The 19,988-nt window shown below is 42.1% G+C and overlaps 1 protein-coding gene across 1 annotated transcript; it reads left to right on the forward strand.

The window, feature by feature from the left end:
- Positions 1-138: 138 nt before the first annotated feature.
- On the forward strand, positions 139-19,484 carry SCNN1D (sodium channel epithelial 1 subunit delta). Its single transcript, XM_076356241.1, has 13 exons — positions 139-684; positions 8,547-8,878; positions 9,742-9,994; positions 11,517-11,710; positions 13,190-13,293; positions 13,714-13,877; positions 14,462-14,560; positions 15,181-15,298; positions 15,872-15,950; positions 16,595-16,652; positions 17,434-17,489; positions 17,833-17,908; positions 18,182-19,484. Exons 2-13 carry the CDS (start codon positions 8,562-8,564, stop codon positions 18,641-18,643), a joined length of 1,980 nt encoding a protein of 659 aa, XP_076212356.1. The 5' UTR covers positions 139-684; positions 8,547-8,561; the 3' UTR covers positions 18,644-19,484.
- The last annotated feature ends 504 nt before the right edge of the window (positions 19,485-19,988 follow it).

Consider the following 19,988-nt stretch of genomic DNA (forward strand, 5'->3'; position numbering starts at 1 on the left):
TTTCAGTTACTGATTTGCTAATGACTGTTTTGCCCTTGCGCAGTTTGTTCCCGGTTTCTTCATTCCTCTCTTCCTAGTTGCCGTACTGTAGTACCTCTTCCTCTTGTTGACATCTGTTCTAGTTCCCAATAGGAAAGCCTGAAGTTCTGGATTGATTAACCCCAGTGACTTGCTACCAAGCAATGCACTGCAATCTCTCTCCTGAGTGTCAAGAGGAGTAGGGATCGCCAGGGGAGATCTGCTTGCCTATTGCTAGAAGACAGGAGCCAGAAGTGCTATCTACCACTTTCTCCAGGAGCTTGGACAACTGCCTGGGGAGATTTGGGCTTCACTTCTGATGGAGTTATGGTATCTGTGATTCCAGGATGGTTGCATCTTGCATGTCCACAGAACAAGAAGCTTTTACGGATGTTCTCCAACCTCTGCCAGTCCTAATTGCATCAGCATTCCTACAGATACTGCGTCTGAGCTGGAGTAGGATTAAAAAAAAAAAAATGCACTAGCAAGCAGGATTTCACCAGCCTTTGAAATTGGCTGAGGGGTTGACAGGCCTGAACAAGTGGAACAGCATCTATGAAGGCCTGTGACTAAAGAAACAAGAACAGAGAACAGGAAGAGAAACAAAAAAGCAGGTGTTATCCCAGAGGGATGACAGCAGCAGCTACAGACATCTTACTCAGAAAGGTGAGTGAGTGGAAATGAATGCTTGGTCATACTGGAAGCAAGCAGGATTTTGCTACTGAGGCTGCATTTTTAACCCTATGCGCCTCTGGTGGAGGCTTAATGAAAAGCAGGGGTTACACGGGGCCTCTTCATAACAAGGGGTGTAATTAAGGAATATCTAAATGGCTGGTGACTAGCAGAATATGCATGCGCTCATTGCTGTGATTTCTGGGTTTTGTAAGGATGCACCAGCTAGCTGTAGCCTTGCTAACTCAGGCACCGCTGGTGATAAAACCAGAGCACTAGGGAGCTCAGCACAAGTTAAGGAACATTTACCTATTTGCTTGAGCAGGTCTGGCAGTCTTTGCAGCATTTGAAGCTGCTTTGGCTAGATGCAAACCAGTGCAAAAGGTATGCCAAGGTACACCAATGATACCGTATTTCTGCAGGCATAGCTCACTGTGGTTTCATGATATAGATCCCCTTAGCCATGGCTCAAAGCATCGCACAAGCAAAGCAATGAATGTTTGGATTCCCAGAAGAAATTTTGGTGAACAGAGCTTCAACACAGAGATTCCAGGAAACGAGGAAAACACCTGAAAATCAGAGTCAGTTCAGGAACATTTGGGGCAGGATCAAAAGGAGACATTAAGCAATGTTTGGAAGCTCTCCAGGGCGGGGACTGCCTTTGTTCTGCTTCTTGCATAGGACTGAACAAGCTGTCAGCACTTCCATAGTACCGCTGAGTACTGCTCCCTTCTCCAGTAGGACAGCAGAGAAACAATTTTGTGTTCTGCTTTGAAAAGACAACAAAGTGGTTCTGGCTAGTAAGAACTGGGAAAAAATACAGGAGGCAGAGCCTGATGCATGCCAGTTCGAGTCCATATACAGCACAGCCAAGCAACAAATGCAAAGAGGAATCACTGGGAGTTTCCTTTTTCTATAGTTGCCTGCAGAAGTTTGTCTGCCTTTGAGTGGGAGGAGGAATAGACTGGCTCGTCCAGTGGCCATGAAGAAAGCGCTGTGAGGGAGTTTCCACAAAACCAGAGGAGACAAGTCACGCTGTTTTCAGAGAGAGGAAAACTGGGTTGGTATGCTGTGTCCTGTGTCATGAGAGAAAATGTGGGAAGATGGTTTGACAGAATAACCTGGAGCATTCCAGGAGAATAAACGCCATTCATGCAGGAACAAGTGACGTGAGTAAAGCAAGAGTTGCTAAAAATCAAGACTAAACTGTAGACCTACAAAGCCTGCTGAAGGCAGGAGGGTACAGGATCTGCTCCGTATCCCTTCCGCTGCTAGAGGAAGTGGATGCCAAAGGCTGCTTTTCTCAGCCCACAGACTGAAGAACAATATAGAGAAAAAAGTGGGGAATCTCCAGAAGACACAGGCGAGCTGAGGAATAATAGAAAGCAATGAAACACTTAAGTGTGAGAGACCATAATAATATGAAACAAATCAACAAGGGAGAAAGTTAATAACTGAAAGACAGTTTGTGTGGTTAGTGGACAGCAAATTACAGTGAAGTTTACGGTGTGGCATGGCAGCAGGGAAAGCTGCTAGAAGCGGGGGGATTTTGATGCGTCATTTCAGTTTGCTAATTTGTTTTAGGCCTCTCAGTACAAGCAATTTTCAACCAACTGGGAAAGTCTTCATGAATGAGTAGCTAAAGTGTTCTCTCTTGTTCCTGTGTGAGCCAAAAAGAGTGTGATTTACATGATTAGGTAAAGCACTCTTATCTGTCTGGTCAGACTCACCTCACTGCAATTCAGTGTTCTCACAAGAAGTCCAGACACTGTGGTACCTCTTGTTTTGGACATTTAAAATGAAACTGGACAAAATATTAATATTTGAGCTCTAGAGGACTAGCCAGTCACAGCAAGAGGGACTAGCTAGAGATCATCACTAAGCTTCTCCAGTTTAATCGCTGACTCTTTCACTCAAGCCTGTAACAATAGCAAATGTAACAAGGGGCAGGCGCACTGAATGTTCTACATGCTGAACGTTGTCTGTGCTGTTCATCTGCTTAGTGTCTAATAATAGCCAAAGTCAGTGTTATGAGAAAGGTTTGCTCTATAGAGAGCAAAACTTTTTTCATGTGCACCAGCTGTAAGGAAATATTCAAGGATAAAAAAAAATGATTGGTAGCAGATTTCCCTAAGTGCCTGAGTCCATTCCACAAGGAACATTAATTCACTAACTCTTTTGCCCATGTGAAGTAGCTAAAGTCTCTTTCCCTCTGCCTGCAGGATACTCTTTGTACCTCTCTGCTGTTAACTCTGAGCTGGTGCTGATATGCTGATACTAAGACAGGCACATATTCAAAGGCATGTTTGTACAGTCTGATTTTCATTTCTGTTTCAGCAGTCTATCAAATAGGCGAGAATTGTATTATCATCCATGCTGAGTATGCACAATAATCAAGGCTACTGTAGAGCCAAGGGTCAAGAGTGGAGTTTGGACAGTTCCTTTAATATGTGACAGCAATGTAAAAGCTTAAAAGCAAAATGACAAAATTCCTGTGTTTTGTTTACCTGTACGGTCTTCATCAACTAAATGGGATGCGATTCCATTAATCTCAACTGGGGAACGAATTGCAATTCAGGGAAAGGGGTTTGAAAACTTAGCGTGGGAGGCATCCTTCTGTGTAAAGTGTAACGTGTCCAGAGGGTGTATTCAACCATCGACATTTGCTGCTGCTGTACGGGGCAATGCAATATACTTACTCCTTCCCTCCGTTACAGTACTACAAGCACTAATAAAAAATTTCTGACCCACTGAAAGTAATTATAGCATAGCCTTTTTGCAACCTGAAGGACTTTCTCATGAATGTTATCTCCATAATCTGTTTCTGTATTTTGAAAGAAACGCCACCTTACTTTTTAACCAGCGAAAGAGTTCTCTTCCCTTCTCCTCCCAGTTCAGGATACAGGATGACAAATGAGCAAGTGCAAACAGAAATGGTATCTTGCTTGAAGGACAGCATTGTCTGCATATCCAGTTCTTCTCCATTTCCTGCAGGAAAAATTCATTGCTGGCTCAGAAGGTATTGTTCTGATGTGTTGCCAGAGAATCTCTACACTGAGGCCTGCAGCCATAATGAAGCAACAGAATTTGTCTTGTGTATGTTCATTGTGCAATAATTTCATTGTCAAGGATTTATTGTTGCCATTTTGTATTGCACAATATAAAATGAGGAGAGAAAGAAGGGTGGGGGACAAATAAATGGACGTGACAGAATTAGGTTTTCAGTGTTCTGAGTTTTTTAATGAGAATTTAACTACTTACCTCTTCATTGATCGGTGACAAGTGGCTCTGCTGTAGCTGTTCATTCAAGAGCTAATTGTATTTTTTTTTTAATCAAAAGTTTAATTTTTACACCTCCAAATACTGCCTTTTTTTTTAATTTAAAACATTTTCCAAATATTTTTTGACATTTCCTTTTAATACCAAAGACAAAGAGGGGTAAAACACATTAATAGCAGCTGTTTAATAGGATTCGCATCTTTTAGAATAATCGTTTAAAATTTGAGATGAACATTCTACGTTTTGTTTTTCTGAAACAAAATCCAGCACAAAGCAATTGTTAAAAATGTAAACAGGATTGAAATCAGTCAAAATCAGAAGAGTATGTTTCCCCTGATCTCCGTCCTTTCTCCCTTCTTCTTGAATTCAATTTCACAAGAAATTTCAATTGTCTTTGCAAATGACAGTATTTCACAACTTCCAATGTGATAGAAAATCCAGTTCCAGCCAATTTTAGAAGGCAGGCAGGAGCTCTGCTGATCTGATTTGGAGCTCTAAACATTATCCATATCCAGTGTATTCATAGTTTCGTATAACAAGCTTCTTGCAAAACCGTTGCAGAGCTGTTTTCCAACTGGGCAGATGTCAGTACTAATTATGTAAGCAATCCGAGGTGCTTGTGTTTTAACAGCCCCAGAATTCTGAATCTACTTCTGCGTTACTTATGCAGACTTTTTCAAGTCTTAACTAAGCAGTATTACAAAACCAGGGTGTTCTGATTTAAATTGAGTATCATGGTTGATTTAGTCTATTCAAGTCTCAACATCTGAAGAGTTAAATTCTTAATGGGTATGGGATAGTCCACTACAGATGAGCAATATTCTTGGAGAAGCAGGAAGAAATCCACTGCCATGTGTGCCTTAGACTGAGTAGCTGATCATTTCAGATTACACTGAGGTATGTAATTCCTCAAGCACACCTGTGGAAACCTTAATGGCTTCAATTACTAGTGATCATGCAAACCTCCGGAAACCATGAAAAGAAGGCAGAAAGCTAGTTCCTTGACAGCAAAGTTCAGAGCGGAAAGAACCTTACAGGATCCATGGTTCCTTCCCTAGGTATTTGTAGAAATTATGGCTAAAAAGCTATTCTAGCCATTTAAAAAAAAAAAAATGAACACACTGCCACCACTCAAACCAACTTTAACTCAAGCGTAACCTTAATGTTAACTTGTTTGTCCAGTTCATTCACTTCCTATTATTCCCTGGATCATGCTTTGAATAATTTCCATGATCTGTTTCTGAAGTCCTGCCCCTTTTGATGTCATCAATTTGATCCATATAGGCTGGACAGCTCCCAGAGTATCTGCAGTTAGAAAAGGAAATCTGAAAGCTTTGGACCAAGACTTGTCTTCTGTTCAGGATAAAGCCGAAGGCTGAGTTTAGTGGCTACTCTAAACACTCAAAGATAGACTTTCTGCCAAGGTACAGTGGGGTGTTTTTCAATTTGGTCTTAGTTGTTTTACTGTGTATTTCTGTATACATGCATGACTGATATGTAGATACCTATACACCTGGTTAAATATTTGACTATATGACATTCGCGTGTGTTTAAATGTGTTGAGCATTGAGTTGCTGTGATAATACATGATCATATACTTGTTTCCCACTGCTGTATAACTTCCACTGACTTTCTTATAACCTGCAGCCTCTCTCCAGGCACTTACCACAGACAAGACAGGCAACTGGGCGCTGTTGCTGTTACCTGTTTTGTTCAGTCCCTGACTGCAATTGCTATGTTAAATAAATTAGTGGTAGGCTGATCTGGGAAACCAGTGGAGAGAGGATGTTCTGTTGCCTGTACACGTGTGTTTTGAAAGATTCCCTCTCGGTGTTTTTGCATTATCATATGCTTTTTCATTCTAGTTATTTTAAGAATGCAGATTCAAATGGCATGAACTAACTAGCCATAGCCTTAAAAGCCCAGTCAGAATGTCTGAAAACTGTGGATTGTTTCTGAAAGCCATGGTTTGAATATTTACAGGTGGTTTTTTAGAATCAAAATTACACATAGAAAAAGTGTGTTTGGTAGATTTGGTTTAGCATTCACTTTTGGTAACTATTGCCTTTTATTCTCAATAGAGCAAGGCTGACTAGTGAGATTAATACAACAGTAACAAATTAAATTTTCCTGTTTTAGTCTCACACAATTTTAATTTCTATCTTAAAATACCATAAACATTTAAGGACTCATTCAATATATTTCTTAACATACACTGCAGGCTTATTTTCATTTATTCTTACCTAAATAAAATGAGAAAGAAAGAACTGAATAAGATAAAGGTTGGACACACAATTTAGCATAAGAGTTTAATCTGAAAAATGTGTAACAATAGGGGGTAGCAAGACTACCATGGATTCATTTCTGGAGTTCGCCACAGATAGTCCTTTCTGACTGAAGAAGCATTCAGATGTAAGCCTTCAGCTGTGAGGTTGGCTGATAAAATTTGTAACCAGTGGTTCAGAGTACTATGGCTCCGTGTAGTCTGTGTGGGAGTAATAGTTTAACTATATATGCACTGCAGAAAAACAGTGTTTCCTTGTACAAAAGCAGAATTGCTTGTTTCCCACTAATGTTTTCTTTTGATTGTTCATGCCCTTCTTTTAATATTTCACTTTGCTTGGGCTTCCTGTACTTGTTCAATGGCAAGTATATTTAAGAAATTTGAAAAATCATTTGTCATGTTTAATTATGAAAGTATAAAGGAGGTGCATATGCCTTTGAGTTAATTTTGTGTTATTGTTAAACAATACCTTAGCAAATACAAACACGGTATGTGTTAGTCATTGGGGAAAATAACTTGTGATAAACTGGGTTTCCTTGTCAGATAATACACTTTTGTGGGCTATTTTAAAGCTAATCTGGTATACATCTTTTGGAGTGCTCTTCACTGTTTAAGGATTATTCCTAATCTTTCTGACATGAATAGGTACACTGAAGAGACTGTCTTAGCAACTTGTGACTCTAAGATGTCTTTTCATATGAAGTGTCCTATTCCAAGGACCTTTGAAATAAAGCCGTGTTTTAAAATGGAGAGGTCTAGTTGAGGATGAAGGCATTGCAGGTCAGGCCACTAGTGTGTATCAGCTGAGCTGCGGTAGCCTCACTGGCACCGCAGACTGAGCCACCACCAAACACTTCAAGGCCCGTAACTCAGTGAAGGGCCTGAGCTTTCGTTTTGTTATCACGTAACCCACTTGCAACAATTCTTTAGTTATTTGTGCGCTCCTTGCCTCGTCTTCAAACTCTGTTACTGTATTTATAAGATTTTTATTTGGAGTTAAGGTTGGACCAAAGTGGTGTACTCAGTGAGCTTCTCCTAATAGCATAATAGGTAGGGTGATTCAGAGAGTGCTGTAATGTTGGAAACTCACATATTACAGGACTTGATGTCATGTTCAGTGAGTGGAAGTATGTCAACATTAGTCCAATGTCCCAAACTGGTACTAAAACCTAGTAAGATGTCCTCGGTCTGTGCTGGCTAAAACATATGAGCATAAATAACGTTCACACTTTCATCAGCATAAAGTCTGAAATCATCTAGAGTAGCATAGTAGATGTTTTACTTACTGTGACAAAGGAGATATGGATTTTGATTTCCAGTTATGCCACTTTTCTTGGGTGATTTTCAGTTTCTGTGCTTCCTTTTCACTTCTGTAAAATAGAAGATGATTTTTAGGTTCTTGGAAGAAACTATTTATGTAAGAGATAGGTGGCAAAATTTCTATTAATAGCAGTAATTAATATTTCGGTGCTCTTCAGAAGCAACCCAAAAGCATTTTAAGTAGTATCTGCAATGCTTTATTTACATCCTAAATTTTGTTAATCCCCTCTGTGGGTTCAATTGAGGTGGTATTTTTCTCCACTTCCTTTCCTAAATACCTGATTCTGCTCATCTGAACTATGAAATGCCTACTATATTTCATCCTGGAAGTGGCTCTATTTCAGGGATGGCAGAAATTAATCCTGTTTACCTCCGTTCTGCAGAATGAGAGGACATACAGCAAAAATTAAAACCAGATCCTAATTTGTCCCTTTCATTCTTGAAAGTTGAATTTAGCCTGATTCCTTGGTATAAGGGTGAAGCCATATTGCTAGTTCTGAGACAGACTTGTTTCAGGCCTATAGGCCAGCATGTTTCACTAGCAATATACTCATAATAATGAATTAGTTACAGATCTGCATTAATGCACAGTGACACTGTTTCAGAATTAAATGTTGGTCCTTAGTGTTCTCAGAAAGAAGAAAACTACACACCCCTTTGGCTGCAGACTTCTCAGCAGCTTGGATATTTGTCACTTTAACTTTGCACATCCATACTAACAGAGAAGTCAGTCATAGTGTAAGTGTGGTAGAATGCCTCAAGTTACTTGGGCAGCAGCATGCAGAACATTTGACCTCTTTGCTACTTCCTGGTGCCCAAACTCTGGAAAGAGAGGTGAGTCTCAGCTCATGGTTATTTTCAGCTTTTGCTAACAACAAACTCATTGGCACCCTGTTTGAAAGAGTCCATAGATTGGCCATGGTCTTTCTAACAAGCTAATAAGATTTCTTTTTTTTCTTTTTTTATTGAACAGAAACAGACTTAGAGGATGGAGCAGGAAGTGGTAAGAGAAGAAGAGAAGAAAGAAGGCTTGATTGAGTTTTATGATTCCTTCAGGGATATGTTTGAGTTCTTCTGTAAGAACACAACAATCCATGGCACCATCCGCCTTGTGTGCTCAGACAGCAATAGAATGAAAACAGCTTTTTGGACTCTGCTTTTACTTGCCAGCTTTGGCATGTTATACTGGCAATTTGCACTCATGTTCAGCCAGTACTGGGCCTACCCTGTTGTCCTGACCATGTCAATGCATTCAGAGCCCAAGATGTTTCCAGCAATTACCATCTGCAATCTGGACCCATACAGGTAACCTGTGCTTTCTTCCCCTTGGCTGTAGTCATGTCTTTACAGCCACAAGGGTTCAGGAAGGGTCAGCAACCTTAGGACTGCAGCCTGGAGGAAGCTGAAGGTAGAGGGAGGCCAGTAGAGGGAGGTGTCTCTGCCTTACAGAGGTGGAAAGGGACTACTGTTGTTTCCAAACTGGTTTTAAGTTAAGATCTTGTTGGGAATTGTGCAACAGCATGTAGTAGTTTATTTCATGCACTGAGTCAGGATAGAGGGAACTCTACCTTGTGACTTGGTTCAAGCTGCTAACTGATTTTGCGCTCTGATAAAAACAGTCTTTCCCTGAAAATCATGGCTACTGTGTGTATTCATTCATAACTAAACTACCGATCTCTGGAACGATGCATGCTAGAGCTGATTCTGCTTGGGTTTTCGTACCACAGAATGGCTTTAAGGAAACAATATAACTTCTGTGGAAGTCTGCAGCCTTGCTTGTTAAACAAGGCTCATGCAGTAGTGGCAAGTATCGAGACGTTTCAAATTACATAGTAAAGGATTTATGTAATTTCCTCAGAATAATTATCTATTTGGCTGACAGGAGGCCAGTTTGTGCAGCTGATGTTGCATGGCTACAAGTTCTGAGGTTTTCAGTGGAGAATCCAGCAACTGGAAATTCAGCTACCGGAGCTCCTAATAATTTATTGAAGTTAGGTACACTAAGCGTAGGCACCGTAAGTGCTGGCTTTTCTCACACAGACATCAAGGTCTGTAGAGACCAGGAGAGTAGCCTTTCCATAGATACTGTGAGGGCACATAAAATAAAGTGCTTTTGTCTAATAGAAACGTGGATATTCACAAATAGCTAATATTTCTGTTCCTTGCAGATTTGAACTGGTTAGTGAACATTTGGTTCAATTGGATCGCATGGCAGAGGAATCTATCGCTTTTTTGTACGGCATCAACACGTCAGCCAGCTTATTCCACATGAATGAGAAAAACATCCACGTAAAAGACTTGTCAAGCATAGGAAATCTCAGCAGATCTAGCTTCAAGCTAAGCCAAAACTTCTCACTCTTGAGAATGTCTGACCACAATAACAGGTCAGGGAAGAAGCATTCCAGCGTGGGCTTCAGGCTGGTAAGCGCGTGTCCTCTTTGAGATTTTAACCTGGCTACGGACACGAGCAGCGAGGACTGGCTGCTCCCTAGGGGACGGGGGGCAGAGGGGGGGGCCTGCCGGCAGGGCAGGGCCCCATCCCACAGTACCTGAGCAAGCGAGCAGGGAAAGCTCACGGAGGGTGGCCAGGTCCAGCTAAGAGTCCAGCTCATCAGGCAAGTTCGTGGCGATGAGGCAGGTTCAAGATCAGGCCATGAAGTTAGCCCAGCGGATCGACGGGGTCCGCGGTGAGGCAGGAGCACAGCAGCAGCCTAGCTTCAAAGCAGCAGCCCTACAGCACAGCCCAAAGAGGGGCCGAAGCCCCCGAGCTGAGCTTAAATGAGCTCCTGGGCCCACGGGCAGAGGGTGTGGGTGGAGGCCCCAGGTGAGGCTGCTCAGGGCCCTTACGGCCTAGCAGTGCGCTCAGGGCCCTGACAAAGATCTCACAAGGTACATTCAAAAAAACGAGTGAAAAAATAGATAGTTTCAGTGCTGTGTAATGACAGCTTGGAGGATGTTTCAGGAGAGTCCATCCCTGCCTCTAACAGTTTATGCTGATTGCCAGGATTCTTGTAAAGTGAAACAATAGCAACATCAATGGTCTTACGCAGCCCACCCACCTGTAAAGTCCTTCTGGTGGTGACAAATTCAGTAGAGAATGGCAGCAGCAGGCTACGGGAATCGTTGTATCCCTTTCTAAAAATATACAAAACATCTAGACTTTGCAGGTGAGCCTAAAAATAACAGAGAAACAACGTGCGAGGATTCCCTCAGTGTCTAAATGCTGTGGTACTGGGGGCACTAGAAACGTTGCGGATAAAACGAAAGATGGCAATAACAAATCAAGAGGATGAATGCAATAAATGTGTACCTGTGACTTTGGAGGAGAATGCAAATGCTTCAGATTCTTCATAGCAAAAACAGGGTTATCGTAGATCTAAAAGAAGAAGCTATGAGAGAGAGATTGATGTGGCTTGAAAGGCCGGCAATTTTTGCTTGGTTATTATCGTCCTGCCCTATCCTGAAGTCCTTTACCAGGCACACTTTCACCAGAATCTGTGGGTGTTCACCTGTCTAAGGCCTGAGTAAGAGCAAAGAAAGTATCTCAGGACTTGGTTCACGATCCGTGGGTTGTAGAGAATTCCCACCAGCCCCGTCCTTCCTTCTCCCAAGGTACTTGAGTTTGCTTGTCTGCTCTCTTCTCCTGCCTCTTTCCCCTTGCACTCATTCCCCTGAGATGAAGTAGCACGCCTAATTCAGCTTCGAGGAGAGATGGTGCTTAGCGCATAACAAGATGACCTCCAGAGTCACCTCCAGTGACCTTCCAACCTCAGCCATTCTGTGATTCTGTGATAACTAAAATGATCAGAGACTTCACTTTCTGGAAAAATAGAGGTTCCCCTTGTCCCTGTATCCAGTATTGCCTTTACCCCCTGATCTCCGTTACCCTTAGGCTGTCATTTCCCGGCTGTGCTGAATGGCTCCCTCTCTTCCTTTCTTCCAGTGCAATGCCACAGGTGGGAATTGCTTCTACAAGACCTATTCATCTGGGATGGATGCAATTCTTGAATGGTACAGGTTTCACTACATGAATATCATGTCCCAGCTACCAGTTATAGTCAACATTTCTGATCATGAGGAGCAAATAGAAGATATGGTCTACTCCTGTCAGTATGATGGGGAGCCCTGCAGACCCAGGTATGTTCCTTCTTGAGACGCTAATTGTGATTTCAGCAGAACTCAAGGACTTGGGAGACTGAAACTGAGCCTACGCTTTCAGGCAGTGCAGGCGCTGCACCTCATGGCATACTGCCAGGCTTAGCCCTTGTTGGAGATCTGACTGAAAGAAGGAACAGCCTCTCATGATCAGAGCATGGGGCAGGGAATCTAGAAATTAGCGTTCTGTCATGACTTACCTCTATGACTGTGAGTTAGTGTCTTAGGGTGTCAAAGAAGGCTAAGAGAAATTCAGCAGGAATTAAACCTTTACTGGTACAAAGGTGCATTGACTGTATTGAATGGTAAATGACGAATGTCTGTCTGCATGGGAGGAAAGGAGCAGGAATCCTCAGATATCCAATGGATAAAAGTGGGATCTGTTTTTGCTGTAACAATGAAAAGGGGGGAGAGAAGGGGAAGAAGGCTCTCAGGACTCTACTGTAGCACTTGGCCCCTGAGCACAAGGATTGTTCTCAGCTATTATGCCAGGAGGACTCAGTTAATGCCAAAAGGGTCAGATGGTCTTTTTGCATCCTTTTGTCCCTAGAGGCAAAGCAGTGAGCCTGCTGCACATACCAAAGGCATGTGCCTTCCTTTTCCTGCATGCCTACGGTCTCCACCGTTGGAAGCTCTTCCAAATACAACTGACATACACCACCCAAGACAATGCTGTGCCTCAGGCACACATGAGCCATTTGCTGGCCTACTTGTTTTCAGCTGACGACTTGAACAAAGTTAACAGCAACGCACTCATCTATGACACAGAATAAGCAGAAGGCAAACTTAAGTGTTTTTCTGAGCACTTTCAGCAAAGAGGAGTGGGGTCTACAAAGTTTGTTGTAGATCATTTTATGAGATAAGGCCCTGTCTTATCTTTCCTGGAGGCAATTGACCCTTACGTTCTTCTGCACTTAGTGTTTCTGGTGCTTCGTGTAATAGATCGTCTGTGCACTTGATGGTGAGCATCGTCACTCTTGTACATGTGTTCATCTAACTCTTCTTAAGAACTCTTATAAACTGGTGGAATGTGGAGGCTGACTTGGCCAGGGAAGTTCAGCCTGATCATTATAAGTGGTATAATTTTTAAGAAAACAAGGAAAGAGAGAATCTATTTCTCCTATTGATTAGAGCACAGAATTGGTGTTTCTCCTATTGATTAAAGCACAGAACTTCAACCTGCCTGGTTGTTGGAACAAGCAGGGAAAAATTTAGTCTCTTTGGTGGAAGGAAAAGCAAGTCGGAACTCTGAATTTGATTCCTGTGTTGGCCGCTCTGGCTGTAACCTTGGGTGAGCAGTGAATCCCTGTGCACCTGATTTTTTTCCTTGTCTCCAGTGAGTTAACAACTCTTTCCCATAGGCACTCCTGCACATACACACACACAAAACACATCCTACATAGAAGTAAAGGTATTGCTACACTCATAATTAAAACCCATCAAAATCTCTCTTTATTTCAGTGACTATGTTCACTTTCACCACCCAGTCTTTGGAAGCTGCTATACTTTTAACAGCAGGGGAACAGACCCTTTTTGGACAGCTACAAAACCAGGAATTCCTTACGGTATGTTATTTGGCAAAGGGTGGGAAGAAGAGCTAAAGTTAATATAATTTGGCTATGAATTAAGTGTATGTCTTCTATACATGACTTACTGACATAGCCCTCTCTTCTAGTCTGGTGGCATAAATTATATACTGTATTTGCTTGTTTCACTAGCCACATGTATATGATAGCCATATCAGCTATATCTTAACTTATAGCAAGCAGAATATTATTTTAGTTTTCAAGCAGAATATTATTACAGTTTTGGAATAGGCTGGTGCAATTGCTACCTGACCGCTCACCAGGTCTCTAAGGAAAAAGAGTGGCTCTTCTGTGAGCTAAGAGAGCAATCTGATCAGTGCTGAGAATTCGAGATGTGGTGGTGTTCCTATTTTGGCCCAAAATAAGTTGTTATATGCTTCCCTTTTCTTTGGTTTACAGGACTTTCCCTTATCCTGAGAGCAGAGCAGAAGGATCACATCCCACTCTTGTCTACAGTAGCAGGTGTGAAAGTGATGATACACAACCACAATCAGACACCATTCCTTGAGCATGAAGGCTTTGACATCAGACCGGGCATTGCAACTATCATAGGCATCCAGCAGGTTAGCCACTTGCTCAAGAGCGGTGTTTCTTTTCCTTCTGATTGCAGAAAGTTGTGAGGAGCTGAACACTGTGACTGACTTATACAACGGGCTTGCGGGACTCTTGTGTTCACTTCTTGACTGTGCATGTATATTTATGCAAGCCCCTTTTCTCTCTTCACTATGCTCAGGTTCCCATGGGTAAAACAAAATTATTCCAAATGTGCAAGTGGCCTTTTGGTCCTCAATACATTGGGGCCTGATTTATTTTACGCTGAGGCTCTTACACCTCTTACATCTTGTTCCAGCTCTACACAGGGGGCTGCATGTGTACATTAGCATGAGAACAAACGTTCAGAAGTGATTTAGTTATTTTGACATGATGAGTTACTGCTTGTCAGCTGAACCAGTGACTGACCACGTGCACTCTCCTACCTTTGCCCTGTAACTGTATATGTTTTATTAGCAAGGTATAGCTTGGCTGCTCACGTGTATTACTACACTTCCTGTCCTTTATACGATGCTCCATCCAGTTAAGTTTAGATGGTGATGGCTAGCTCCAATTAAAGCTCCTAATCACTCAGGCCTCTTTTCTATGTCCACAGGATGAGGTGAATCGCCTGGGTGGCAATTATGGGAAATGCACGACTAATGGCAATGATGTGAATGTTAAACTCCTGTACAACAACTCCTACACCCTGCAGGTATTGTCAGAGTGACTGGCTGGGGCCCCAGCTTATTCAGACTGGATGAATAGCAAACAAGTCATACCTTACTCTCCAGAGAGCTTTTACAAATCAGCAGGTTCATTGCTGGAGATAACAGTGAGATTCATGCCCCTCTGAAAAGCAGCTCACAAACAGGGTGTTATAACTTGGAATGTGTTTTACTACGTGGGGGATGCTCGGTCCCAGACACTGGGGCTCTTCCCTCCTTGTAACACAAGAGAGATCAGACAGTGAGCCAGTCAAGGCAGCTGGACTGTTCTAGTAGGACATTCTTGGGCCGTCAGGTCTTTATTTGTGTAACTAGTTGCTCCTGGCTCTAGATGCTTGGGCTATTTAACTGAGATGTTACTGGACATAGTGAAAGAGGGAGCTGGGGAAAATTGTATCTCACTGAGTTCAATACTGTTTTCAGAGGTAAAGCCGAGGAATGAAAAGTGAAAACCTTTTGCATCATCATGTTCTAGTAATGGCTGGTGTCTTTTTGCAGCAACAAAACCTGTACATTGTCTCCTAGCAGCTGCATGCTACAGACTGAAGATTTGGGCACTTGAGAATTTCTGGCTTATCCAATCTTTTATGCCTTCTTTATTTTCCAGGCTTGTTTGCACTCCTGCTTTCAGCACATAATGGTTCGAAAATGTGGCTGTGGTTATTACTACTACCCACTGCCTCCCGGTGCTGAATATTGTAACTACAATAAGCAGCCTGCATGGGGTAAGAGCAGAAGACTGCTGTCTTGTCCTTGTCGGAAGGGAACACCTTCCTACAACAGTCACTGGTTACATGACTCTTTAGATTACTGCCCTTCTACTTTGTGCCTATTTCCTGCTTAGACTATTTCCTCACATCACTGAATCCAGCCAGATGGCAGACACTTTTCTGTGTATTTGCATGGATATCAAGTTAGTGCATAAAAAATCTTGATGCTATCAAGCATCCCTTTATTAAGGACATTAATATAGGGTCAAGCTCTTTCACGTTACCAATATTGGTGGCTGTGCTGGTGTAAGACAAAGCTTTGAATAACTTCTCTTGGTTTTCTGGTTGGCCTATCCTCAGCAGATCCTTACAGGGAAGGCACCTGCATCACACACACACACACAGGTGATTAGCTCGGCCATCTGAAACCATTCCAAAGCAAGAGCGAGGCAAAAACAAGGCTCTCTGAGAGAGTGCTGTATGCTTGGGAAGGCCAAGAGAGGGCAGAGGTTTTGGTAGCCTTCCATTTGGTAGCCTTCCATTTCCTGAGGAAGTGTCTGAGTGTGTTCCTCCTGTTTCTTTCACCAGGTCACTGCTTTTACCAGCTGTACAACAGGCTCAGAAATCATCACCTGAATTGTTTTGACCAGTGCCCCAAGCCTTGCCGGTAGGTCACAAAAGTAGAGCACAATAAACGCCAGCTTGCAGAGGAAAATTACACCAGTGGAAATGTAGGCAACTTAGTGGAAAAATTTATGGACCAACTGGCCGACTGGATTTTGGCATTTTCTGAACCAGAGATTTCAGTTTGATGTTTGAACCCCAATGCTGAGAAAGGAAAAAGATGACAGCATTAGACAAATTAAATAAGAACTTTGTGTGTGCATGACAGCAGAGAGGGGAAATTGTTTTAATCACACTGAAATGTTTTATTAAGCCCAAATCAAATTGTTTTTGTCATTTTTCAAGCTATATTACTTTTCTTGGTTCACCTTTTTTATTGTAGGTCAATTTCAAAATGTAAAGACATAATTTTGAAGCAAAATATCAAACATTTTGGTTTTCAATGCATCAAAGAAAAGTTGTCAGGATTTTGAAACCATTCTAGTTTTCCTCCTGACCTGAACGGTTTTCAGGCAACCTCTGGTTTCATTTTCTAAGCTGACTTACAAAGCTTTCTCCAAGGTTCTCAAGAGCTGCCCCCAGAACTTCTGCTTTGGGCGAGTATTTAGCATGGTTAAACTCCCTCATGTATTCACTTTTAAATGCCAAGAGTCATAGTGATCCTAATCTCCATTTTTATCTTATCAGGGAATCACTGTACAAGGTGTCTGCTGGGACAGCTAAATGGCCATCAGCGAAGTCTCAGGTAGTCCACACAGACAACTGCTATGTTTAGAGGGGATACTGTATTTACTGTGGCTGTTGGAACATTAAAGTTAAGAGTGAAAACAAGGGCTCGGGCAGCTGCAATGGAAGTGGCAAATAAAGTAAACTGGTCCCAAACCTGGGCCCAAGGGAATGACGCTGTAGTTAAGACGCCAGACTAAGATGCTAGAGAGGTACATTCAGTTCCAGTTCTAGTCCAAACTTCCTTGTGACCTTAAGCAATTCACCTCACTGCCTTAGTTCCCACCTACAAAATGGCGTTAATGACTTTCTGCTTCCAGTGGGTGTTGTGGTGTAATAGTAAACTCACCTATTACTGTTTGTGAGGTGCTGCAGGGCTGCAGTGGAAACTCTGTGAGTCAATAGATGACCTCTTGCCATTTCTCATGTTCTAATGTTAAATGGGCATTCAGCCTGTATGACCAGGTAATTAATGCATGTGAAATAGGTGATAATGTAGATGTAAATATGACCAATACATTTTAAAAGAGGAAATTATTTGGTGGGGTTGCCATTAAAGGCAGAATTTAAGAACTAGAATACTATACACACTTAAAATATCAGTGTGTATTTCCTTGCTATTCTGGCAAATATAGCTACTACTTGATAGCTATCACTATATGTTATAAACCAATCAATTACATTTTTTTATTATTCACAATAGCCATTTTACTGATTATGAAAGCTATATTTACAAAATATTAAACATACAAAAACTCAGAAGACAGGATTGCCAATAACATACATATACTCTGCTGCAGGACTGGATCCGCCAAGCTCTAAGGCATCAGAATGGATATAACTCTACCAGCAACAGGTTGGTCACTGTGAGAAGGTACTCCTGTTAAAACTATGGATTAACTCTTCGTCCTTGCAGAATTTGTAGATGTTAGACTGGAAAGGGAGGACAAGAGAAAAATGTACAGGATCATCCAATAAATTTCCCATCTTTCCTCACAACACTGTAAGACAGTCACTTCTGTAACCTTTTTCCGAGCTCATGTTAAACACCCTCAGAAAGAAAGCTTGAGTGAGTGGTGAAACCTATTGCCTAGCAATCAGCGTGTAAAATCATGACCAGAATGCCAGCAGTACCTTCCACCAGGTGAATGACATGTGGGCATCCCACCGTTGCTAACTGCTCCCTTTCTCCAATACAGGAAGGATATTGCCAAGGTGACTATCTTCTACCAGCAACTGAACTACGAGTCTGTGAACGAGTCTCCTTTACTCTCAGTAGGTTGCACTATATCAGCTCAAAACATTGTTACCTCTCATTAGTTGTGGTGTGCTCTGTATGGTTGGAGGGAGGATTGTTTACAGTCCCCAAGATGGGGTGGGATTATTCTTCTTAAGGAAGAGACTTGAAAATCTCACATTTTACAGAGTCACACAAAATTACTCCCCAAATGGCAAGCAGCTAACTGACCTGCTGGCAATATGCAATAATGTCACGTTCCCAGAGCTCTGCTGTGTTTGGTAAACACAACCCTTTGATTCTTTCCGCAGGAGAATCTGCTTCTGTCCAGCATGGGAAGCCAATGGAGTCTCTGGTTTGGATCCTCAGTGTTGTCTGTAGTTGAAATGTTTGAGCTGCTTATAGATACACTAGTCTTGTCTCTCCTCTTCTGCTACCAAAGGTTCAGGTCAAAGAAGACGTTGAAAGTAGCTCGCACTCCTACCATCCCCAGCGTGAGCTTGACCCTAGAAAACTACCGAGTTGTGCAAGAAGAAGCTGGAAAAGGTGATGATTCTGCTCATACTCACCCTTCTGGAGTGACTATTGCCATGGACGACAATAGTGACCTACATCTTCACCCACTCTCCAGCAAGGTGGAAATGCCAGAGCTTTGCCCAGATGTGGTGCTTAACGGATTTAGATACACAAAGGACAGCTCTTGGGAAGGGGAACTGAATAGCCAAGGATATGTTTGTGTGCACAGAGAAGCGGGAGACTTGAAACTCCCCTAATGCTCAGGTGCTATCAGAAAGGTTGCAAACAGAAACGTTCTGGATCCGCAGTCTGTGAGCACCTAAACACCACGCTGCTGAGCTTGGCAATCCTCCTCCGGCTATTACAAGTTCATTATTAAACCATCTGTGTGTCCTGGATTCAGGCATCATGCAATGTTCTTTTGTTCCTAATGAGTATCTGGAGAGGGGAGAACTGTACCTCTGCTCTCTGGGGCAGTCGTCGAGTCCTCATAAAAGCCTATTCATAGCTTTTAGCTTTTAAACCCTTGTGAGGAAATCAGCCTGTGGCTTCGGACAGGCCCATCTACATTTCACAAATGTACTCAAGAGAAAAGTCAGCCTGGCTGTTAATGGAAGGATTTCCAATGGAGGCCAAGGAGCGTGTGCTCATATCAGTCAGCGTTGTCTTGAGGACGACAGAGCATGTAATAACAAGAGGTTGCTCTGATTACAGCTTTGCTTCTAAGACTCTTCTCTGTCCTTAACCTATTACTGTTGCATTTTGAGGACAATGCACAGACTGCTGCTGCTGAGATGCTTTTAGACGTAACCCAGATTATTTCAAATGAGACTCACTATCTTAGAGGAAAGAGAAAAAATGGGGTTGATAACTTTTTTATGTCACAGACGAAGCATCTGATTTATTTAGAAGATTAAAACAATGCTGCGTTTTTGTTGCAGTTCATTTATAAATAGAGATGTTTTAATGTTAATATTTGACAGTAACTTATGTGTACATAAAATAAGACATTTATTTTTGCACAGGAGCATTTTACTCTGTTAAATCTCGTTTATGACTTTCTGTAGAAAACAAGAGTTAACAAGAAATCAATGAGCTTTGTTTTGTAACTTTTTTAAATAATAAATGCTCTGAATACAGACTATGACTGGGGGTTTAGTTTGACTTTGTTTTGCCTTCAACCGATATTTGGGGTTGTTACTGCCTGATTTTTACTTCTAAGTGTTGGCTCTGGAAAAGTCTTTTTCAAAATGTCCAGACCTTACTTGCAGAAGCCTAAATGCATAGGGCCAAAACATGAAAATAGTTCTGGTTCCAGGCACGGAGGTGGGATCCTCATAGCCTTCAGTTTGCTGCTGACGTCATTGGAAGCCATGCACCAAGATACTTTTGAAAGTCTCACTTTTTTGCTTGAGAACCTTTTAACAGCCTGGACATCCCCCCTGCAGCACTTCTCACTGGATCCCTAGGCCTGCCCCCGCCCCTCTTCTGTTTTTATTCATTCACAAGGAGAATCTACAGAGATGTAGACGGACCCCAAATTAATTGTGCTGTAATACGCCAGCCAAGTTACAATGAATAGGAACATGAGGGCTCCATTGC

The sequence above is a fragment of the Aptenodytes patagonicus genome, chromosome 19 (genome assembly GCF_965638725.1).
Source record: "Aptenodytes patagonicus chromosome 19, bAptPat1.pri.cur, whole genome shotgun sequence".
In the NCBI taxonomy this organism is placed as follows: domain Eukaryota; kingdom Metazoa; phylum Chordata; class Aves; order Sphenisciformes; family Spheniscidae; genus Aptenodytes; species Aptenodytes patagonicus.